The following is a 25,724-nucleotide window of genomic DNA, read 5'->3' as shown; positions in this document are numbered from 1 at the left end:
CAAGTTTCAGGTCACATGATCAAGGTCAAAGGTCATTTAGGGTCAATGAACTTTGGCCGAATTGGGGATATCTGTTGAATTCCCATCATAACTTTGAAAGTTTATGGATCTGATTCATGAAACTTGGACATAATAGTAATCAAGCATCACTGAACATTTTGTGCAAGTTTCAGGTCTCATGATCAAGGTCAAAGGTCATTTAGGGTCAATGAACTTTGGCCGAATCGGGGGTATCTGTTGAATTACCATCATAACTTTGAAAGTTTATTGGTCTAGTTCGTTAAACTTGGACATTAGAGTAACCAAGTATCACTGAACATCCTGTGCATGTTTCAGGTCACATGTCCAAGGTCAAAGGTCAATGAACTTTAGCCGAATTGGGTGTATCTGTTGAATTACCATCATAACTTTGAAAGTTTATGGATCTGATTCATGAAACTTGCACATAAGAGTAATCAAGTATCACTGAACATCCTGTTCCAGTTTCAGGTCACATGATCAAGGTCAAAGTTATGTATGGTCAATGAACTTTGGCCATGTTGGGGTTTTTTGTTGAATAACCATCATATCTCTGTAAGTTTATTGGTCTAGTTCATAAAAAGAGGACGTAAGAGTAACCATGTATCACTGAACATCTTGTGCGAGTTAGAGTAGTATGCAAAGTCAGCACTGCTGCTATAGTGAACCGCGTGATGCAGGTGAGACGGCCAGAGGCATTCCACTTGTTGTATTATTTTGTAGGTATAAGTTCCTTGCCTCTTATCATTCTATCATTAGGTTTCAGTAATATGATTATTTTCCTCCTTAGTTATGATATCCATTTACTTTTTAATCATAGTGCTCGGGGAATTTAATGTTATTTTGATGTATAAGTTCTGACTATTATTGTTATTGCGTTTTATTTATTTATTTATTTACAGAATGTGATTTATCCTGTCCCTACACATATGAAAGCCCGATCTGTCTTTATTACCATGACGACTGTGATGGTCAATATGACTGCCCTGCTGGAGAGGATGAGTATGGCTGTCCAGGTGGGTGTTTCATAAAGCTGTTCCTAAGTTACAAAATGACTTTATGGACGAATGGTAATTCTTTCTGAGGAACTGAGTCTACTGTGGATCATCTACCACAACCACCTTAGTTTCACCCTAAATAAACCAGGCTATTTCAATGCCTAAGAAGACTGGGGGGGGGGGGCTGATTCAGCCCCCCTTATGATCTCGGCCGTTGATCGCGCGATCGCAACGAAAATTGGCACACGCGTTACCCATGGCATTATCTACAAAACTATAACATCAAATTTGGCAAAAAATCTCATGTCTCATTAATTATGCTAATTAATGCGTAAAATCATTAGTTTGCTCTAATTAATAAAATAATGCCCCTGAAATGCTAATTTTTGTTTCACATACTCTAGATAGGCATCTGATCAAATTGATTTTTAAAAAAATTCAAAATCAAATTTATTTTCTTATGTATTCTATTGTTTTCTAAATTTCTTGGTTTTTCGACTTTTTGTTTTTTATTGTTTTTTCAGTGGAATTTGTCGGGGACTTTATTTTGACCATAAAAAAGATCTGTTCACGACGGCATAGTAGAATAGGTTCTAACACCCAAAACGAGATTGATCAGCCGACCATGTCAAGTTCGAACAGCTCTATTGTTCCGTGCGTGCGAGCTGGATCGTTGATAACAAAAGCGTGTGTGTGATCCACGATGAGTGAATTGATCGATCGATAATTTCATCAAGATGAAAAAGGACTCTGAAAATAATAACCTGCATTGCCAAAGTAAAATTCTAAAATGTCGTAAGTGTATATAATTTCTCACCCAGTACATTCACCTTTGCAGAATTTCGATGTATTAAAATAATTCTTGTTTTATTTCTCCCCCTCCTTTTTCCTTGTAGCCAACAATCCATAAGAGCTCCAATGAAAATACAAATATAACGAGTTAATTAGAGAACTGTAAGAGGAAGAGCGTGCTTCAAAAGAAATACATAGAAAGGCCATTCTCGCCTGCCTAAATATCATATTCCAGCTCATATTTACTGATATATATTATCCCTAATTAATTAATTAATTGTCTTTATTAATTGATTCATGTACTGATTGCGTTATCTCATATTTATCTTTATTGAACTTGAGTGTCTGTTATATTCTATGGAGTACGGCCAAAAATGAAACAAATAACCGAATGAACACATATGGAATCACAATATGCTTTGTGCCGTTTTTCTCGCACCCTTCTAACAAGCAATTAAAAAAATTAAACGAGCCGCATGATGATAATGATTAATAATTCATAAAATATCCATTAAACATTGTGATCAAGGCGCTCTACTTATACATTACCCGGCTTACATAATTTGTTCCATTAAAAGCATTATAGGCCTGTTTGCAGACATAAACATAAATATTTTATTTCAATATATTCTGCTTTTCATTCCCTCTATCTTCTCGAATAATATATCCATGGAATATTTACTCCATGCTCTGGATTCCTATCGCATCACATTTTTTATATGCAGGTCAAACCAAACCGCGATAACATGCTCAATCAGAATAAAATAAATTGGGGAAACCTTAGATTTTTTGAAAATTCATATAATGAGATTATTTGGATAAAACATGTTTCAAATACTTTGTACATCGTAAATAACACATATTAGTCTTCATTAGCATGATTATGCCTATGTCACGGCGTTTATCACTCTTTGGTGTTAAACCAAACTGACAAAGGGTGAATTCATCCGTACATCCTTCCCTTTCAAGTCACTCTTTTACATTGTTAGTAAGTGGCAACTTTATTGATCTTTGCTGGATGCCCTTTTGTCATTTTCAAAAGAAAGGGGGCCATGCCTCCATCAATTACCCCATCCGTATCGTTAGAACAAAATAGAGTGTATGTACGATCCGAGGTATTCTCAATAGCCAGCTGTATACACTTTTTGTTTAGGATTATAGAAATCGATATCAACTTAAAGTCGTGTACTCTCTTCTAGTTTGATCTAGCTTGATCAGTTCATGAAGTTGAATATTATGACAGCCATTTTCAAGAGGCAAAATAATGCACCTAAATGAAAGAAGAAAACAAAAATCGATGTGTTATAAACTGAAACCATGATTTTTCTTCTTCCTATATTTTATCAACGGCGCCATTTTGAAACCTCACAAGCAATCTAATATAGTATCGATCGTTTTCGATCTATCGTTGATCATATCAGCGCACGCACGCAGCTCTGCGTGCGTTTTGGGTTGCATTTCGCTGCTCCCATTGTTTTCCCTCACTTTTATTGATTACGGTATATACGTGGTTCTGCGAAACTGAAAATCGTTGAAATCAAGCTTCCATCGCGGCAATGCCCACTGTACGCCAATATTGGACTCTCGTCAAAGCATAACTCGTTTTATAATGCTTTATAAACAATAGAAGCAAAAGGTATAAACGTATGACTTTCTGGAATGTGTAGTTTAGTTAATGGACATTGTAATTATAACACAGAAAAGGCAGAAACAGTATGAAATTGTATTTTTAAAGCCTGCAAATGGATGCGAGTAATAGCCTTTGGGGAACCGACTATATACGGCTCCCGTACATGAATGAGTTTTAGGGAACCGTATATAGCCGGCTCCCGTTGGCAACGGGTTAAGCAGTAAAAGGAAAAATAATGATACATATATGAATTTTGGCTAAGAACACTATTTGCATTGGATTTGTACACAAATTCACGTTTTTGAGTAATTTTGGGTCTGCATGCACTTACGAAATGTTGTGTAATTTTGGAACCGCGTACTCGGGGGTCACAATTTTGGTCTCAAAAGTTGCGCGAGACTTGAAAGTAAAAATTCAGCGAGCGACGCTGTCAAAAAATTTTGCGCAGCGGATTTATCGCGAAAAATGTCAAGGGGGGAATCAGCCCCCCCTCAGTCTTTTTAGGGTTAACCCTAAAAGGACTAGGGGCAGCCATGATGCCCCCCCCCCCCCTCAACGCTTCATGTGATATTTCCGAAACGCGAAAAGATAGCGCCGCAGAATTGAAACCAAATTCGCGACATACGGCTATAGCATCGCGACGTCAGGTGACTGGGAGGTGAAATTCATAAAAGGATGATTATTTTTCATTCTAATTGGTCTGCTCAATTAATTTAGGGTTTAATTTAGTTGTTAAATGGTCTGTAATAAATGAATAAAAGATGAAAAACAAATAAATAGATAAGAAATACATAAGGAAAAAATTGGCTTTTTCAATTTTTCTTTGTGGAAACCTTTAAATTAGATGACAAAGTTCAGATCTGCAAAAAAAGAAAATTTGAAGTGAAACTGGGTGTTGAATATGAAAATAATATTTTTCATGAATAAATTGGCATATTTCATTCCTAATAAATACAAACGAATTATGTTCAGAATTTTTTTTATTTGGTATTAAAGGAATGTGGGTGCCAAATTCTACGCGATCGCGCGAACGGCAGCCGAGATACATTTCAAATAGCCCATTTCTTTTAGGGTTAAGGCCATGTCGCGTTTTTCTGTGCAAGCCTCGCGCGTGTCTCCTGGGTGGTGTTTCATCAATATTTTCATCCGACCAGTTGTCAGATCTGACATCTTTCCCTGATTTTGATTGGCTGAGAGGCACTGTTCCTATGGTAACTGTCGGATAAAATGGGACTTGTCGGATAAAACGTCTGACAAGTCCTTTCATGAAACGCCCCCCAGGATGACTATTCCTGCTACATGCAGGTCGCCCGCATTGATAGTATCTTGCAAGTATCTAGTAGGCAGTTGAGTTGCCTGCAGGAACTCACGCATGTCTGATTTGGCCACAGAATTTTCTTCCAGATGAGTTGCATACCTGCAAGACATCCACCTTTAGACCTTACTTAACGGGGGGGGGGGCAATTTGACCCCCCCAACAAATTTCGTCACCATGCCATTGCACAAAATGTTTTGACCGCACCGCTCGATCACTGACTTTTTTACTTTTAAGTCTTGTGCATCTTTTGAGACCAAATTTGTGATGCCTGGGTACGCCGTCCCGAAATTACGCAACATTTTGTTAGAAGCTCCTTGGTTAGTGCATGTCAGACCCGAAATTGCTCAAAAACGTGATTCCGTGTACAAAATCAATGCAAATTGTGTTTTTCAACCAAAAATCATAAATGTATGATTATTTCTACTTCTTTTTGTTCAGAAAGATTTATTTCATGCTATTTACGATCGCAAAAGGGTCCCCGACAAAGTTCATCGGAAAAAGCAATAAAAAACAAAGGTTTGAAAAAACAAGGAAATACATAAGAATTTTAAAAACAATAAAATACATAAGAAATTTATTATATTTTTGCAATTTCGTTGTAGATGTTTGTTAGAAATGTAATAATTGATACTCCCACCAAAAATAAGTATTCTAGCAGCTATATAAATTGAGTTAAAGACAAAAATACTCAAAAAACAAATAGGACGATTTTCATACGCTTATTTGCATAATAAATTAATGAAAAATATAAACAATTAATTTTATTAAAATTTTACTACTCAGTCTTGTAGTTTACATCCAGCTCTGTGCGCATGCAAATTTTTGCGGCGAATGCGCGATCAGTGGCCGAGACCAGTATATAGGATGGGGGGTCGGGTGTCCGGACACTTTATCTTTTTGAAGCCTTCTTTTTGTCTTTGGATTACACTAAAAATATTAATTCAATACTGGTAATCATTTTCTATTTTGTTCTTTATAATTTTTCCTAACATTTTGTACTAAAAATTGATGAAACTTCGCTTGTAAATTTTTCAAATGACTTTCTAAAATTGATCGTCCGGACACACAACAACTGGGTAAAGTGGTCCGGCTTGCATAAGATAATGTGAAAGGGGCTCTATAATTATTTCATTGTTTATTGTTTTTATCAGTGAATAAATTATACAATTAGTAGTATTAAAATTGGTTACTGTTCCTTTTTGATAATTTAAAATATTCTAGTTTGATTAATAATACCATTTAAGTAACAATATTTGTTTATTTATGTTACTAAGTATTGTTATCTTTGATTTAGATTTTTGACTATATTTTCATGTATGATGTGATGATTATATAATATTGACTGGTCTTGAGGGGAACATCAAATATATTGCCAGCAAATGAATCATATTGGCCCGAGTCTTTAGACGAGGGCAATATGGGTCATTTAAGGGCAATATATTTGATGTTCCCCGAAAGAAGAGCCAGTCAATATTTTTATCATCATCCAAATCAGATATCTAGAGCAAAAATCATGATAATGGAGATATATTTCTTTTAAAAATAGAGTTCTATTGTGTCATGTTAATATCGGTCTAGGCTCTGCACTTTACCATTATGACGTACTTGCAAGCGCTCGGATTCAGCGTCGTCTTTATTATGACGTATATTGTTGGTGGGCGGATCCTTATGAAGCGTATTTCCTTATACGCATCCACAAATTCCCGGATGTGAGACCAGGGAAAATACAAAGGTATATTTTGCTTTGTCTCTGCATGCAAAGTAAATACGCGCATTGAGACCGAGGAAAATACAAACAATATACCTACCCTTCCCGATATTAAAAAAATGTAGGGCAATACGGTTTTGTAAATGACCAGCTCAGATGTCTGATACGGGTGATAATTTATGTTATTCTTTATGATTTCATCAGGTCATTGATGAAAAACAGTTTTATACTGATCTTTTGTACCTGATTAAATACGTTCTAATAAATAAATAATGACTTTATGCATCTTACATGTAGGTGACCCTCTCTGTAATACTTAAGAACATGTTCCAGTCATGTATATAAGTTTTTTTTAATAACCAGGGGCCCGTAACACAAAGCTAAGCAATGATCGTAGAACATCTTTCTACGATTGATTCCATTGACTACAATGTACAATCAATCGGGAAAATCAAGCATACGATTAATCGCTAAACTTTGTGTTACAGGACCCAGGTATGGAAATGTTTCCTGTTACTTAACACTTTTTATGTATTCTGCCATATCTACTTAAATGTTTTCTTTAAGTTAATCAGACTTTTTAAATTAGAACAGAAATGCCTACAAAATTGGAAGGTGTAAAAATCGTCAAGATCAATTTTTTTAAGATAACACCTAACACTGGCTACTTGCACGTTTTCTTCAGCCTTCATGTCCCTTTGAAATCAATGAATTTGAATTTATATTTAAGGAGATCCCTTGCAACTGCAGTTAAAAGCCATAATATGGCTTTTAACTGCAGTTGCAAGGTTATTTTGTCTCGTTTAAAATAATAGTTTTCTCTTTTTTTCAATTGATTTTCTTTTTGTTTATTTTTTAAGGCTGTTTCGAATGCCCAGAGTTTAATGCCTGCATACTAGATCAGTTCGTGTGTGATTACTCCAACGATTGCTACGGGGCCGCAGATGAAGCAGAAAGTCTTTGCAAGCACTCGGATTATATTAGTAAGACTCTATGGCCCGTTTTCTAAAGTCTGGTTTAACTTAGACCGTGGTCAAACTTCGTGCTAAAACTATGGGAAGCCCAAAATGTCAGAATTTGTTTACATTGTATCTTTCTTATGTTCACTGTGTTTTTTCCTAATTTTTGAATTGAGAAGACACTATCTTATTTACCCTTCCCAGGCAGTGAAGAATGATTTGAGAGCCAAATTAGCAGAAACATTGAACCTTTAACATGAGAGATTAATGCCACAATTGGCTATCCATAGTTAAACCACAACTTTAAACCAGAGTTTAAGTTAAACCTGACTTGAGAATATGGGCCCTTGAATTTATTGTACCTGTGTAGTATGCCAATAGTTTATTGTACCTTTATAGTACATGTACATGAATGCTTAATGGTGTTGCTAGAATAACAGTGGAAGATGATGCAGATGAAGCAAGTCGTTTTTCCAAGCAGTGCTCATCAAATGTAGCAGATCTTAGATATAAGCACATGAATGAAATTGTATTGGAAAGTGCATCCCTGCCTCAATGAGATTTGCCTTCCATTGCAACCAGCAAAACCAATCCAGAGCTTTCCATTGATTGTACGTGTATCACTTGTCTGTAATTATTATGTTTCCTCGACAAGATTAATGAATTTTTCTCATTTTTTAAAAGCCTATGCTTGGGATCAGCAGTACATGTACAACCAAAGAATAATCCATCAGAGAACTTTAGATAGACTAGACTAACAAAAATTAAATTTTCGAGTTTTCTAAAACAAGAATAAGGTCATTTGGGGATGAATAAACTGCCTGGTATCAACATGAAATTAACCAAAGTTCAAGATTTTGAGTTTCGAAGATAGTTTTGAAAGCATACAATCATTTTATAATTAGTGGTTATCAAGTATCAGTGAATTATTGAATGCACTTTCAGGTCCCTGGGTCAAGATCAAAAGTCATTTGGTGGTGAAGGTTAGGAAATCTGGTTATAATATAATAAGGATATAGGTATATTTACCCAGGAAAGTCACTACGGTTCTTAAAACTTTTATTCCAGCGGGCCCTGCTATTATTATTACCCCGGCTTTAGTAAGGGTGCCTAGGCGCTCAAGCATTCAAGGAATTTCTACCTACCGGGTACCTACATGTATTCACCTCATCTGGGTTGAGTGCAGCAATAATGTGGATAAATTTCTTGCTGAAGGAAATTACTCCCTGGTTTGGATTTGAACCCACGACCCTCTGTTTCAAGGTCAGAAGACTAATCCACGGGGCCATAACGCTTTGGGGATCACAGAACACAGCTTCTTGTTCCCACAGGCTGTCAGTTCCTCTCACCACTGCATACCGTCTTCCATCATCACATTTTTGTCACACCTTAGCCCCCTTACAAAGCGTAGCGATTGATCTGATCGATCTCAACTATGGAAAGGAAGAAATGCCCATCTCTAACATGCATTTTTGTTCCAGATTTTTGCTAACTATGAGGTATATTCTTACATTCATCATTTTCTTGACAATTTGGTGTGTTGGCCTTTGTTTAGAACCGACATTTTGCAAATTTTCTGTCTAAAAAAAATTAGGACACCAATGGATTTCTATGGAATTACGATTGATTGGATCAATCGTAACTCTTTGTAAGACGGGAGTTTAAGGTTTGTTATTACAAATTCCCTCTTTTTGTGGAAATTCCTCCACCCCCATGATTCCTTTTTTGATCTGCACATGGTTCGCAGCTCTGATTCACTCATCTCTCCCATGTCCTCCTCACAACTTCTTACCTGTCATAATTTTTGTCCAAAAATCTTTCTCAACTGCAGTGCGGGTGAATGTCGCAACTGACGATTGGGTCACAATCGTTCAGGAGAGGCGTTCCGAAGACCCTTTGGAAGATCGTGGCACACGAGCCAGCAAGTTCTACGACTTCTACCATTACGTCTTTGAGGCAGATCCTGGTACAATCCTCTATGTAGAACTGGAAAACATCACATGGTCTGAAAGTGAAGGTGGACTGACGCCATACTCGCGCTTCATCGCTGGAAGTGGTGATAACCCAGCAGACAGCCTGTCGAATAGAGCATACTTTTATTCCACTGGATATAATCACACTAGCACCTCATCCAACGTTTTCTCCCTAACCAACAGCACAGGCTTCGTTCTTCTTGCTTTTCCTAAGGATGCGGACGCTTATGTGGAGTTCAGAGTCACGGCTATCGGTAAAACAGAAAAGAGATTTTCACTTTCAAATCGGAAACTTAAACCAGCCTAAGCTTACATATCCTCTTATGGCAAAGAATGGCATTTCAAATGGATAGTTCACTGATGTGAAATAAAATGATTTGCTTCAATGTTAATGCTAGTTGTAATGACTTAATTCTTTATACGCTGGGCCATGAACCCCTCTGTGCGGAATCATTTTCAGGGAGGGAAACCTCGCATTGTTTGCTTGAGCGTGAAATGCGAAGTTCATGCGGCACTGGTGAAAAGTGCATGTGGAAAGGGTTAGAAGTGAGCTTGATCTGACTCCAATGAAATGACTACCGAAGTGTTTGTGTGTATAGCTAAAAAGATACGTGTACATGCAAAATGGTTTTGGAATAAAATTGTAATTGCGGAGGAATTGACAAAATAAACATTGCACTCCTGTCAGTTGTCAGGGTTTTTTTTTCCAAGCATCTGTGTTTGTGGTCTTCAGTGTGACCAGTATCAGATTGAAGGTCAAGTTCACCCCAGACAAATTTTGATTTGAATGAACAGAAAAAATCAAACTGGCGTAATGCTGAAAGTTTCATCAAAATCGGATGTAAAATAAGAAAGTTATGGTATTTTGAAGTTTCATTCATTTTTCACAAAACGGTGATATACACAACTCAGTGACACGCAAATGAGTCAGTTGATGGTGTCCATCACTCACTATTTCTTTTGCCTTTTATTGTTAGAATCATGCAATATTTCATTTTTTTACATATTTGACAATAAGGACCAACTTGACTGAATCATATAGTATGAAACAATGCTCATTCCACATGCTCAGGGAGGTGTTACTTTTTGTTTCACGTAACAATGAGGAGAAAATTAGAATATTTCATATAATAATATACGGAAAATACATAATAAACCTGTATTCTTTTGTCTTGCCTGAATGAAGTTAATGCAAGATCACCCACCTTTCCTGCTAGTCTGTTAGTATGTTTAAATATTTTCAAGTTTTTATTCAATTTGCTCTCATTTCTTTATTTATGCATGAATTATGTACATCCTTCATACCTATTATCCAAGGGTAATGCCACATATGAGCTCAAAAGAATGATGGGGTCAAAAGGAAAAGTTAAAAAAAAACACTTGCTCTCATTTCTTTATTTCTGCATCATTTGTTTTCACATTTGGTATAAATAATCATCGGATAATACCACACGTGTGATCATTGGGATGGCAAGGTCAAAGCATATCTAGGGATAAAAATATCAAATTGCATTATTTATTGATCGCGAAATCAAGCGAGACTCGTAGTTCGCGAACCACCTTGTATTTGTGTGGTATGTAAATCTGTTGTATTACTATTACTGTTTTTATAGTATGAGATAGTGGATGTGATCATGGTCTCTTTTTTTTCTTATTTCTTCATAGAATGTGAAATCTTTACTTTGCCTTGTTCTGGATCCCCTCATTGCTTTTATCTTGAGGAATGGTGTGATGGGACAGTACAATGTCTCGACAGTGGAGAGGATGAATATTGCACAAGTAAGAGGACAAGAACTACATGTATCTTAAGGCCACCGCACACCTTACGACTGTTCGCGATCCAATTTTGGAACAAATCGCATTTTGCTCATTTTGTGAAAATGTGAATGGATTTTATTTGTGGATGAAATTAATTGAAAGAATAGTAATATAACCATTTTGTAAGATTGTAAGCTTTTTTTTTGGAGTAAGGGCCAAATTAGTTTCAAATCGTAGCCAATCGTACGATTGCTATGACGTCATTATGACTGGGTATTAAATTTGCTTTTATTCTAAGAGAAGGATGAGAGCATAGTCACAGATTTGAACATAGGTATTCGGACGTTGATTTCAAACATTACACAGTAAGATATTCCAAGTATCAATATTAGCATCAAATTCTACTACGTTTTATTCCAAAATTGAGTCGCAGACCAGTTGTAAGGTCTTCCGTCTGGTCTTTATTCCAACAATAATAATACACTGTTCCACGTGTGCATATCTGTGCCGGCCGCGGGAAACGTCACGCCCGAGCACGCAAACAGCCTAGGGGGCTTTTGCGTCTAACCGAGGGTATTCAAGGGGAGCAGTCTAGGGCGTTTAGACGGGCCCGCAGTTTCCCGCGTGCTATATAATATTGGCCGTGCCCGCACTTACCCTCGGAAATCCTAGGGTACGTACATTGCACTATGTTTACATGTACATGTACTTCGATTATCTTGTGATAGACCATTATGTTTTTAAACTAGCGTGATCGGGATCTATTGTAGGTTGAATTTTTTTATTTAGATGCTATTTGTTTTCTTTTATTCTTTAATTTCTGTTTCCCTTTTCATTCTTTTCCCTTATTATTTCTTTCCTTCTTTTTTCTTTCCCTTCTTTCCTTCCCTGTTTCCTTTCCGTTTTTCTTCTGTCTTTGTTTCTTTCAAATAATGAAGGAATTATTTTTCTTTCGTTCTTCCCTTCTTTCTTTCTCTTTTTTCTTACTTTTCTCTTTTCTCTCAATATATTTTTTCTTTCACACATTCATTCATCTTCCCTTCCTTTATTTTAATTATTTCTTTCTTTATTCATTTCAAGTAATGACAGAAACCGTTATCTGTCCTTTATTCTTTCTTTCAACGTTTTAATCATACTTTTTCCTTTGAATTTTCCTTAATTTGTTCTTTCTTTCCTCTCAATTCATTTCTTGCTTCCTTCTTTCTTCCACTAACCCTCCCTTCCCTTTCTTGATATATTTTGTTAACAAGTCTAACATTGTGTGGCCTTTTTTTGTTGATTTTTTTGGCCTGGCTCGGTCGATCCTATGTAGTGCTTTGCCGATTGTCCCGTATTTAATTTTGTGAAATCTGGTCACCTCGGCTGGAACGTCGAAGCTATTATCGCAATGAATCTAAACTTTTCGACATATAGATACATGCATATACTCTCGGACGAAGGCCTTCCCCGAGTCTTGACATTTTTTCAGTGCTCATTTATCATTTCCTTTCGCTGGAATAGTCACAATGATCGTTGATATCGATACAACGTTACGACGTGTTTATGACATCGGTCATGCGCGAGGTCGACTCATGATATTTCACCGCCTCCTTTTTGTGCCACGATCTTTCTTTGATTTCTTTAAAGGGGGTTGTCGATTACGATCCGACGTTGGTGTGTTCTTTCGACATCACATCATGCACGGAAGGCAAGAGCCCCACTTATTGTCATTTTATCTCATTTCGGTATTGATATTTTATAAACCTTTATCATAATAAGCGGGGTATATAGGGGCCGGGGGGAGCAAAAAAACCCCTCTCATATCGGGGAAAATTGTTCTTTCTCACATCATAAAAAGTAGACGCGCAAAAAGCGAACCCCAGCAAAACTGGTTGTGCTCATCGATTTTTTTTTTATTTGGTTCTTTTGTTATTGTGCAGTCTGGGAGAGTCTTGCTCCCCGTCCACGCCGACCCCTCTCCTTTGATCACATCCGCTTCCCAATTTATGACAGGATGTTCTTAGAAATGGGGGGGGGGGTATTAATTATCTGATGCGTCAACAACAATGAATAAGGATATTCTTTTCAATTCGGTTCAAATCGGGTCTTTAAAACCCCCACCCTGTAAAAAGTATAAATTTACCCCAATGTTCAAGTTGCCGATTTAACAAGTTTGTCTTTTTGCTAAAACATCTGATTACATTATCTGCTCTCGATTGCAGTGTTAGTTACATCGGTAGATATTCGGATTGGGAAGATAATAATAATTAACATAATCAAAGTAAAGATTACTTGTCCAACGCATTTATTACGCGCAATTTTATAAAAAGTTATAGATGGGTTTAAAACGAATATTAATATCCTTGATACACTTATATGATGATCGTCGAAGTAATTTTTTTACGAACTGCAGTTTTTATATTGATAGATTAGTTGGATATCATTTAGGGTCTAGACATTGTTTCAATTATTTCATTTCAGTAAAACAATATTTTCCTTCGAATATATTTTGTTATATGAATTGGAAATGATAAAACGAAATCACAAAACCAAACCACAGCTTGATACAATACATAATTCAGTGTTATATGGAAGATAAAAATAATAATACATGAGATTTGTAAATCGCACTTTCCATCTTGATTAGATGCTCAATGTGCTCCAGAGCAGAACAACAAAACTATTTGCATATATGTAACTATGAAAAACTTTCCTAACGCATTTAGCTTAAATGCTTAAACCCAAGCAAAAGTATGTTTTTGAAAGCTACTGTGACGTGTTGTATGGAATGGGTACTTAACGAGTTAATTATCACTTGCCGACAAAGCAAGAATGGAGCTATACAAACCCTTCTTTTCTTTTATTAAGAATTTTAGCGGGTGCTCACGCAAACGCTAACTATCAAACCTAACTTCTTTTCGGGGAACAAAGGAGTTAGTCGAGCCAAGTTGAAGAATAAAAGCCCGTCCGGGTTCACCTCTATACAATATAGTCGAAAATCCCTTTAATCATCACGCTCGATATCCCCCGCTATATTTTCTCTTTCTCTCCCTTTCCCCTCCTTTTTACCCCCCCCCCCCATTTATTCACTCTTTTCCTTCTTGCTCCCCTTCATATTTTTCTCTTTTTCCCTCCTGCTGTCCCTCTATATATTTTTTCCCTTTCCTTCTTTTTTCCCTTTCCTTTATCCCTTCTGTTCCCTTTTCCCCCTTCCTTTTCTGTGCCCCCTTTCACTCCTTGATTTGTTTCTCCCCTTTATTTTCTATTGCTTTCCTTTCCCCTTCTTTTGTAATACCCGCTCCGTTATATTGCGAAACAACAGTTTCTTGTATTCTATAGAAATGTATAAGTAGCTTAATTTAACATAGCATTATATGTTGGGAAGAGAGAAAGAGTAGTTTTAGAGAGGGATTGAGAAAGAACTAAACGATAAATGAAAATAAATTTGATGATGAGAGGTGCATATGAAAATGATGTCCACAGATAAACATCGGGAATAGATGAGAGCTAGTGGTTGAGATAGATAAAGGTAAATCAGGAAGGGGAAAAAAATGATGAAAATTAGAGAGGGGTTCAAGTATTTTGATAAGAATAGTCGTATCCTTTTCTTTCCCTTTCCTTGTTTCTTTTCTTAGTCCCTTTCCCTCTCTCTTTTCGCCTTCAGTAACTTTTATCCCCGCTATTTCATCTTTCTCAGTTTTCCCTTCCTTTTAATTTCTCACCCCTTATTCCTTCTCTTTATCCTACTTTCTTTTATTTGCCTTCCACCTTCCCTCTTTTCTTTCTATCTCACCTTCGCTTTTTTTCATCACCTCTGTTTTCTTTCTCTCTAGGTTCTTCTTGTTTTAATTTCCCCCTTCCTTATCCCTTCTCCATTTTACCTTTCCCCTCTTTCTCTTCTTCACCCCCCCCCCCTCTATTCTCTTTCTCCCTTTCCCCTTCTCTCAGTCCGGGCTCCCAGTTTTCTATTTCTTTTATCAGCCTCTTATTACCTTTTGCTTCCGATTTGAAAGATAGTTTTCGAAAAGTTTTAGTGTTACAGTGCGGCCGCGGGAAACGTCACAGTGCCCGGGGATAGACGCGGGCGGTTCCCTAGGGCAATAATTTTCTAGGGGAGTGGACGCGGGCGTCTTCCCGCGTCCGCTCCCCTCAAATGCCCGCTACGGGCTACCGCGTCCGCCCTAGGGGCACTGTGACGTTTCCCGCGGCCGGCACTGTATATGTGTTGGTGATGTTAAGTGTGATCGTATTTCAGCTTAGATTCTATGATTTCACAAAGTACAGTTTATGTAATTGTACCATATCTAGATCCACGATGATATAGTCGTACTTAACCTTGGTTTTACAGACTTTCTCACGAAATTAGTGTTTTACTGCAACTACTTTCATTTAGATTTAAAGAATTCCAATGCTGATGCGCGCTTTTGTCACAGTGTGCGAAATTGACGCCTGTTGCCGTGGTTATCCACGCTATTTTATTCGTGAGTCCACTGTTTTAAGTCATGAGTCCACTCTTCAAACAGTAGACTCATGAATAAAATAGCGTATCTAACCATGGTAACAGGCGCCACTTTGGGTGCACTGTGACAAAAGCCGGCATCAGCATTGGACTTGTTTTATACATGCGCCTGATACATGCTAAATTTAGCATAATTTATACAGGAAATCTGCATAAACCATGGATTCAACAGTGGGTTCTCAAAACCATCTTTGTGAATTCAGGCCTACAAGTCTGAATCCTCAAAATGCCTAGTCATTCACGATGGTGTTAACAGTAGACAGTATACAGGTGTACCATAAATTAGTGACATAGGATATAGTTTTATCTGTGCTCGCAATAGATGTTACTTGCCTGAATGCAGCTAGAAGTGTCAAGACTAGATTCCTTTGCTGTTCATAGATTTCCATAGTTTTAACCATGTATGGTGATTGGTTCAAAAAGCATCATGTGACCAATTATATTCTAAGTATGATGTTGCGTGATGTCGGACCTTGTTATATTTTCCACCCTGGGAATTTCCGGTCAGATACATATGGGTTGAGTTCAGCACAATATGGATCAATTTCTTGCAAATGGAAATTAATCCATTACTGGGATTTGAATCCACAAATCTCTGCTTATAGCAATGTTAAGAAATCCTCTCTGGGCGAATAGGTTTGACCATGCCCCATTAAGCATTTGATATATTTGTGTACATCTTTCATGACTTGACATGTTTTGATTATTCTTTTATACAGCAACCACTCCTGCCACCAGTTCTACAATAAGTCATAATACAAGTTCTCCAACCAGTCCTACAACTACCCCTACTACTACATCCATTTCTCCAAGTCCTACGGACACATATGGTGAGTTGAAGGTTACGTGGCAATCTCTCTACCTTTCCCTCTTTTTCTCTTAATTTGCTGGACTTCGTTTTTTTCCATCTGTCACTCTCTGGTTTCTTTCTCTATCTCTATCCCTCTTTCTCCCTTCCCCATTCACCAATTTTCTCTCCACCCCCCCCCTCTTCCTAGCTCATTCACTCTCTCTCCCTCCCTCATTAATTCTTTCTTTCTAGATTGCTCCCTCTTTTATTGTATCTCCTCACTTTCTCTATCTTTCTTTGTTATCTTTTGATTTAATTTTTTATGTCTCTGTCCACCATAGTTGGTTGCCAGGGTCATCATGTTTTAAGGTTGTCCATCTGTCTGTCCGTCCCATTTTTTCTCTCGCAATAATTAACAAATCGTTTGACAGATAAAAAAGTATATATAAGGTAAACTTTATGTCTATGTGATTAATTTCCTTGCGAATAATCAAAATCATAGGTCATTTACCTACTTTAAATATCTCTTTCTTGCGATAACTAAAAAAGACTCCGATGGTTCATGTATGCATATAAGATGACGATGATCTGATTAGATTTGGGGTCATGAGGTCAAATGTCACAGAGGTCATTACATACTTTGAAATTTCTTGTTCTGCTGTAACTGAACCATTTCAGGGTTCAAATTCATACGTGCCAATGATCAATTCAGATTTTTTGGGTCCAAGGATAAGGATTCATTATTTGAAAATTTTGTTAGTTACATGTAAGTACGCATGATTTGGAGCACCTTGAGCACTTATCAAATTTTATATTATTATCAATCATATTTAACATATTATTGATCTAGTAATTGTTAAGGCATAAAATTAGACTCTAAGTTATCAAGAATTCATGTTTTTTTTTTATTTCTTGGGTACTGCATTGCTATTATCACAGCATATTTTATTACCATAATTTTAGGGATAATTTTCCTTGCCATTTTGGTTGTATCTGTCTCTGCTTGCTCCAGACATATAACATTTCTTGTGTTAGATCCCCCTTCAACTGCTGCAGAGTTTAATACGTTATCACTTTGCAGAAGTACTTGGAGTTCATTTCAATCTATCTCATTTCTCAAGATAATATACCAATATGTACAGGTATAATGGGGGGGTGTCACAAGGATTGATTTAGGATTTAAAGTCATGCTTAGCGCTGACATACACATGATTTGTAACACACAATCTTATTAATACGTAATTGAGCGCACCCTTTTAGCATGATTTGACCAATGAGGTGTTGCTTCTAATACAGCACGCAACTGGAAATTTAAGTGCGATTCCAAGGGATACGTATTCCTTGTGAACTACTCCCCTCAGATGTTGTAAAGCACAAGAAGTTTCTTAAGGTATTTCATTAGAAGTAGTTCATAGAAGTGAATACCCCCCCCCCCTCAAAATAAAATGCAAGTCATTACACGGTAGTAAATATTCCTGAATATGACTTAATATAATTAAATATTTATAACTAAATTTTAATAATGTATATATATATATATATATCAGGGCTCGACACTAGCGGCGGTCCAACGGTCCCAGACCGGTAAAAATCGCCGTCGGGCCAGTAGATTTTCAGAAATAGGAAGATTTACTGGTCCGACATGACCAGTAAAAATTATCATTGTCGGGCCAGTAATTTTTCCAAAATAGCAAGATGTAAGGGTCCAACATGACCAGTAATAAAAACCATTGTTGGGCCAATAACTTTTCCAGAAATGGTCAAATTCACTGCAAACCACTTCCCCTGCGTTAAATTCTGTCATTCACAGACAGAATACACACAGAATGAAGCGCACGTGTTACTAGAGTAGCATACAGTACAGTGCATGCAGTGCAGTGTACATGAAGCCAGCCACACACCCACATGGTACCTTCTCTACTGGCTGCTCAAACGAAGCTTGGCTAAAGTAAACTCTGGCAGAAATCTCTCACAGAACTATCAAAATTCACGGTTCATACTCATGGAAGGCTCTTATAATGTCCGTATTTCCTATAATTGGAATAACTCTATCATTTGTAAGCAGTAAAAGGAGATATTTTCACATCTGTTTTGGTTCAAACAGATCGGGTTTTGGGTGATATCGTCTGAAATATAGCCCCACATATGCATTTGTGTGTGTGTTGATACACTTGGTTTCTGACTTTCTTTCGTAGCTGTTTTAATCGAGCCAAAAAAGAAACTGATAAATCATTTAGGATAAAACTTTTAGCTTTCTTCCTCTGTTTTCTTCCTATCTTTCTTTCTTTTCTTCTTTTCAATCTTTCTTTGTTTCTTCCCTATTTCATTTTTTTTTTGTTACTGTCTTTTTTAATTTCCCTTTTTTTCTTTAATTAGTTCTTTCTATCCTTTTAAAAAATATTTTTTCTCTCTCTCTTTCTTTCTTTCTTTTTTTCTTCCTTTCTCTATTTCTTTCTTTCTTCCTTTCTTTCTTCCTTCCTTGTTCTTCTCTTCCTTCCTTCCTTCCTTCCTTCCTTCCTTCCTTCCTTCCTTCCTTCCTTCCTTCCTTCCTTCCTTCCTTCCTTCCTTCCTTCCTTCCTTCCTTCCTTCCTTCCTTCCTTCCTTTCTTTCTTTCTTCCTTCCTTGTTCCTTCCTTCCTTTCTTCCTTCCTTCCTTCCTTCCTTCCTTCTTTCTTTCTTTTTTAAAAATATTTTTCTTAAAGTTTATTTCTTGAGTCCATCCATCCTATATTCATCTCATCTCTTCTTCCTTTCTTTCCTCCCTTCTTTTTACCCTTTTCTTTCCTACATTGTTTGTTTCTTTCTCCCTTCCATCCATCATTTATTTACCCTTTCTTGTTTTTTTTATTTCTTCCTTCTTTCAGCCCTTTCTCTCTTACATTCATTCCTTCCTTTCTTCTGTCTTGTTCTTTCCTTTTTCCCTTTGTTAGATCTTTACCTTTCCTTTCTTTTTTTGACTGCTTGCTTCCTTTCTCTCCTTTATTCTTTCATTCCTTCCTTTCTTTGTCTCTCAGTCTTTCTTTTTTTCCTACCTTCCATCTATTCTTTTACCTTTTCTTTTTTATATTGCTTGCTTCTTTCCTTCCCTTCCCTTCCTTTTATTTCTTTCCTTCTATCATTTTACCTTTCCTTTATTTCTTCCTTAATTCCTTCTTTCAATCCTTCCTTCCTCTCTTTCTTTTGTCCTTTCCATCTCTCCTTTTACCCTTTCTTTTTTACTGCTTCTTCTTTCTTTCCTTTACAACTTTCTTGATTTGTTCTTTCTTTCTGTATTGCTTGCTTCATTTCTTTCCTTCATCTCTTTTTTCTTTTCTTTCATTTTTATTTTTGTTCCTTCTTTTTTTCCTTCCATCCTTTCCTTCTTTGGTTTGTTCTTTTTCTTCCTTCCTTCTCATCTGTCCTTTCTTTAGCTTTTCTTTTTTTTTTCCTTCTTCCTTCCTTCCTTCCTTCCTTCCTTCCTTCCTTTCTTTCTTTCTTTTTTTCTTTCTTTCTTGCTTTCTTTTTGTCCTTCATTCCTTCATTTTATTGGGGGGGGGGGGGGTAACGAAAGGCTAGAAAAATAAACTTGCACCTTTTTTTAATGTTTTCTTTAATTTTTTGGGACCAGTAGATTTTAGGTTCGGACCAGTAAAATTTGAAAAACTGGGTATCTACTGGTCCGACATGAATAGGTTGGACCAGTAGAAAAAATGGGTTAGTGTGGAGCCCTGTATATGTATATATATATATTATATATATATATACACCTATATAACCAAGTGTTAATAAATTATAAGCAAAATGTAACTAAATCAACTGATTAACTGATGGACAAGTAATTTGTATTTGAATAAAACTGAGTTTGACTGAAATGTAACCTAATGTAGCTAGTGAATAAAAACTAACATATTTTTTTATCTGTGTTGTTTATTTCCAAGTGAATGTACCAGTTGGTAGTGAGTGGCATGAAGTCAACAATGTCATTGGTGTTCTTCAGGAGAATGGTGATTACCTGGAAGCCATATGGCGATTCCACGCTCCCAGCGACTCCTACGTCCTCCTGTTTGAAGTGACTCCAGCCTATGTCCTTAGTCCTGGCTCTGAAGTCCTTTTTGGCACAGATCCATTCTTTGATCCTCATGTTGCTCAAATTATACATTTTGGGACTGATATTCCATTTGGAATATATGACTTCTATGTGCTAAATGATGAGGCTTTTGTGTCGATCATGGTACCAGTGGATTCATCAACGGACGAGACCAGTTTGCAGTTCCGCGTCAGAGCTGAACTACATGGTAAGAAAAATCCCACTTATTATTACCTGCAACTGTTAAAAAGGGGAGCCGATCCTGCCAACTTGACTTGAGTGTGAATGTAAGCAGCAAACTTTGGGAATCATTAATTAAGGTTTGATGAAAATCCTTTCAGGAAGAACAGATTGTCAGCAATTTTGGGATTTCGGGGGGAACATGTATCATGGCCTGAATTCACAAAGGTGGTTTTGAAAACCATTGATTGAACTGATGGTTAATGCAGATTTTCTGTATAAAGTACGCCTGATTTATATTTATTTATTTATACTTATTCTGATAAACTGTTTTGTCTTAGTGCACCAAATTGACGACTGTTCCCATTGTTTTGAGTGCTATTTTATTTATGAGTCCACTGTTTTTGAACAGTGAATTCATTAATTCTAAACAGTGTGACAAATGCGTGTATCACTGTATTTCATTTGGTAATTTTATGATATATGCAGTAAATTAAGCGTGATTAATACAGGAAAAACCATCGGTTCAACCAATGGTTTTTTTAATCCACCTGTTATGATTTCAGGTAAATGAAATCAACTTTAGTAAACCAGCATGAAATCAACTTTATGAATTCAGGTACATGAAATCAACTTTAGTAAACCAGCATGAACCAGCAGTTTTTTTCTTTTTTCGGTTTACAGATTGTGCAGGAGATCAAACCCCATGTGTTGAGTGCAGTGGTGAAATATGTTCTCCTGTATTGGATTGTTCTGTATCAGATGATTATCGGTGTCCAGATGTTTGACAACCTTCTCCGTGACTTTCACCATTCATGACAAGGATTTTTTTTTTCAAGGATCGTTTGATAGCCTTTTCTTCCTCAAATTGGCAACTCCATGCAGTGGTCAAAGAGTCAAAACTTCATTTTTTCCACGATGAACACACAAGCAGCTTTTCAAGTGAGCTATCCTCACATTACAACAAAGACAAAGCAGTGCAGGAAAGCTGCTTCAAATGAAAAGACGCAAAGCACCTTTATTGCCGGAGGCTTGCTGAAAGACGCAGCATGCACTTTTGACAAGGTGCCTAACACCCTTGCGTATTATCCAGTGTATATTTCACAACTGCTTTGTTTAACTTAAGTACCAGGGTTTAACACTGATGGTCATTATCACCTTTTCAATCACTGTTCTTGTAATAACCAAGTCTTAATCCTTTAGCACCCTTACTTATTGTCCAGTGTATATTTCACAACTGCTTTGTTTAACACAAGCACCAGGGTTTAACACTGATGGTCATTATCACCTTTTCAATCACTTTTCTTAGAATAACCCTGTCTTAATCCTTTGTCATGAATAAGGTAACTAATACTACACTACATTTATAAGTATGAATCAATATATTAACAATTCTTTCAGCTAATCCTGGAGATTTACTTTTGTTATTGGGCTTTGGGGATAAAAGTAGATAGTAGTTTAGATTATGTATGGCGAACTGAAATGTGTTTCATGTATTAATTTTGTTAATTGAAATAATTTTGTTAATGGGTGCTTTTTTCACAAGTAGTTGTTGAATTACATTATAGAAACTAACATTTGTCATTTAGAGTATGAGTTTTGTATTCAAAATGTAATTTAAGACATAATGGAAAGCTTATCGCACATTTTACCTGTATACAAAAATTTAAAAGAAAACAAAATGCTATTTACACTTGAGATTTTACATAGTTCTAAGAACTTTGGTTCTTTTTTTCTTCTGCTTTTTTCAATATAACATTTAATGCTTCTTAAAAAGATTGATAATAATTATACCTGTTATATAGTGTTTAACATTTACTTGATCAGAAGTCTCTAAGCACGTACTGTGTTTCAAGGAATACATTCTTACCAGGTACCCATTCACCTCACCAGGGTTGAGTGCAACACAATTCAATTTTACCATTCAAAGAATGAAAACAATAATAAAAAAAATGATTTTCTGAATTTTAGTTACATGGTGCTTGTAAACTATACCCGTATTTTATCATTTGATTTAGATTTTCTTCATTTTTATTTGTGAAATTCATGTGTGTTTGTAAACATTAACCCCGGTCTTTCAATATGTGTATGAATTGTGTTTGTATGAGAGTACTATTTAACGTTAATCAGTAAGAAAATATTCTTTTGAGATTTATTTTAAACTGAAATGTCTAGCTAAGGATTGTAAAAATTATGAATGTTTCTTGGTAGTATAAGATTGATATTTGGAACATCCTTAAAAGAAAAAAAATAATAGGAAATGCATACGTCAGAGGAAAAAGTCTTATTTTAAATTGGAAAAGTTTGGAAAACATGTGCAGTGCATATTGTTCCTGAGGTGCGTTTCATGTAAGGTCTTGTAGGACGTTTTATCCGACAGTTGCCATAGGAATTGTGCTTCTGAGCCAATCAACATCAAGGGAAGTTTTCAGATCTGACTTGTCAGACTAAATTTTGGATGAAATGCTCCCTTGTTCTTTGTAGGAATTCTGACATTTTGCACTTGCAGCTATTATCACCCATGTTCCTTTCTTAATCTGTTACCTACTTTAACCAATGTGGTGTCTTTTGCAAGGCATTTGGAAATTTGAGGAATCAGTAGTCACTGGGTTAAAATACTTTCTGGGGCCCATTTCATAAAGCTTCACAGCCATTGTAAGCTGGACTGTGATTGGCTGATGAGTCATGTTACCATGGAATTTGCCATGGTTGTAGCTCTTTATGAAACAGAACCCTTTTCTGACCAAGCCTGCCACTCTGTGATCATCAGAACAGTCTAATGTCTTGCCCAACAGGTTCACTAGTACTACATGGGTCAAGAGCCATCTATATTTCAGTGTATGCCATTGTCAGTTGGGTAATCTGTTTACGTCACCCCAACATCTTACATTTTTCATGTATCTGAAATTAAAAGATTTTTTTCATTTTATATTCTCATAATTAATGGGTATTTTTCAATTATTGCAACCCTGTTGAACCATTTCTTTCAGATGTACCAAATGTGAAAGGAGTGCATATGAGTTTGGGCTGAAAAAGAGTGGGTGTGGGAGAGAATGTGCGAGTGTGTGTACGTGTGGGGTATGGTTGTATTGAGGGAGTGTGTAGGATGTGGCAGGTGAGTGTGTGGGGGGTTAATGATGAGGGGGTGTGGGTGAGGGTGTTGTCTGTTGATCTGTGGATGAGTGTGTATGTGTGGGGGATTGATGTAAGTAGGGGTAGGGATGTGGGTGCGGTTGTTTCGGCATAGAGGATATGAGTGTGCATGGATGGGGGTGCCTGGGAGTATGGGTTTAGGTGTAGCCTACCGGGGATGCGAGGGTGTGGGTGAAATATCGACAAGGGCGAGTACAGGTTACATGTAAGGTGTGTTCAGGGTGAATGTATGGGGTATAGGTGTAGATAGGGGTGTGAAGATTGGTATGTGGAATATGGATGAGGTTCTGTGTGCGAGGTATGAAGGGGGTGCAGGGGGTATGAACTTTGTATAGACGCTGTTGTATATATTAGTGTGGATGGGTAGGCCTATATCTAGAGGATGCGAGGGTACGTGTGTGGGGAATGGAAGAGGGTGTGTAGAGGCGTGCATGCATGTGTGGGTATGGACGAGGGTGGGTGTGGTGGTAGTGAAGTTGTGTACAGGAAATGAGTGTTTGGGGTTATAGATGAGGGTGTATTTTGGACACGAGAGTGTGGGGGAATATGGGTAGAGCTGGGGTATGAGGGAGGGGATGCAAGTGTGGGTCCATGGGGAATGAGGGGGATGTGAGTGTGGATGTATAAGGGAGGGGATGTGAGTGAGGGCATGTATGGGTATGAGTTAGGGTATACAGGGGGTGTGATTGTAGGGTTATGAGGGAGAACATGTAGGATGTGAGTGTGGGGAATAATTGAGGGTATTTGAATGTGGGGTTATGAGTCAGGGGATGTGAGTGTGGGGGTATGAGTGAGGGGATGTGAGTGTGGGGTATGTAGGAGAGTATGCAGGGGATGTGAGTGTGGGTTATGAGTCAGGGGATGTGAGTGTGGGGGTATGAGTGAGGGTATGCAGGGGATGTGAGTGTGGGGCATGCAGGGGATGTGAGTGTGGGGTATGAAGGATGGTTTGCAGGGGATGTGAGTGTGGGGTATGAGTGAGAGGATGTGAGTGTGGGGTATGTAGGAGGGTATGCAGGGGATGTGAGTGTGGGGCATGCAGGGGATGTGAGTGTGGGGTATGCAGGGGATGTGAGTGTGGGGTATGCAGGGGATGTGAGTGTTGGGTATGCATGGAATGTGAGTGTGGGGTATGAGTGAGGGTATGCAGGGGATGTGAGTGTGGGGTATGAGTGAGGGTATGCAGGGGATGTGAGTGTGGGGTATGAAGGAGGGTATGCAGGGGATGTGAGTGTGGGGTATGAAGGAGGGTATGCAGGGGATGTGAGTGTGGGGTATGAAGGAGGTAATGCAGGGGATGTGAGTGTGGGGTATGAGTGAGGGTATGTAGGGGATGTTAGTGTTTTGGGGTATGAGTGAGGGTATGTAGGGGATGTGAGTGTGGGGTTATGAGTGAGGGTTTATGAGTGAGGGTATGTAGGAGATGTGAGTGTGGGGTATGAGTGAGGGTATGTAGGGGATAGTGTTTTGGGGTATGAGTGAGGGTATGTAGGGGATGTGAGTGTGGGGTATGTGTGAGGGTATGTGAGTGTGGGGTATAAGTGAGGGGATGTGAGTGTGGGGTATGAGTGAGGGTATGTAGGGGATGTTAGTGTTTTGGGGGTATGAGTGAGGGTATGTAGGGGATGTGAGTGTGGGGTATGTGTGAGGGTATGTGAGTGTGGGGTATAAGTGAGGGTATGTAGGGGATGTGAGTGTGGGGTACGAGAGAGGATATGTTGCCAAATAAACAAAAGGTAATGCACCTACTAGTAGTTGTATTTATGAACATTTTGTGTAACTATTCGAGGTTTGCATCATGTACTTAGACACAACATATGCGCCATATTATGTCTCATAATCATATACATAAAAAATGAGAGATACTTATTGAGATCAGGATGT

The 25,724-nt window shown here is 37.5% G+C and overlaps 1 protein-coding gene across 1 annotated transcript in view; it reads left to right on the top strand.

Annotated features, from left to right (window-relative positions):
• LOC121419553 overlaps positions 1 to 23,616 on the top strand; it is a 126,043-nt gene extending 102,427 nt beyond the window's left edge. Inside the window, 7 exon segments of the mRNA XM_041614009.1 lie at positions 921 to 1,034; positions 7,325 to 7,447; positions 9,255 to 9,650; positions 11,062 to 11,175; positions 16,372 to 16,482; positions 20,359 to 20,715; positions 21,372 to 23,616. Of these exon segments, the coding sequence (XP_041469943.1) occupies positions 921 to 1,034; positions 7,325 to 7,447; positions 9,255 to 9,650; positions 11,062 to 11,175; positions 16,372 to 16,482; positions 20,359 to 20,715; positions 21,372 to 21,475 (1,319 nt within the window). The 3' untranslated portion in view covers positions 21,476 to 23,616.
• The last annotated feature ends 2,108 nt before the right edge of the window (positions 23,617 to 25,724 follow it).

This window comes from Lytechinus variegatus, chromosome 8 (genome assembly GCF_018143015.1).
Source record: "Lytechinus variegatus isolate NC3 chromosome 8, Lvar_3.0, whole genome shotgun sequence".
Taxonomy (NCBI): domain Eukaryota; kingdom Metazoa; phylum Echinodermata; class Echinoidea; order Temnopleuroida; family Toxopneustidae; genus Lytechinus; species Lytechinus variegatus.
This window is presented reverse-complemented; position numbering and strand designations above follow the sequence as displayed.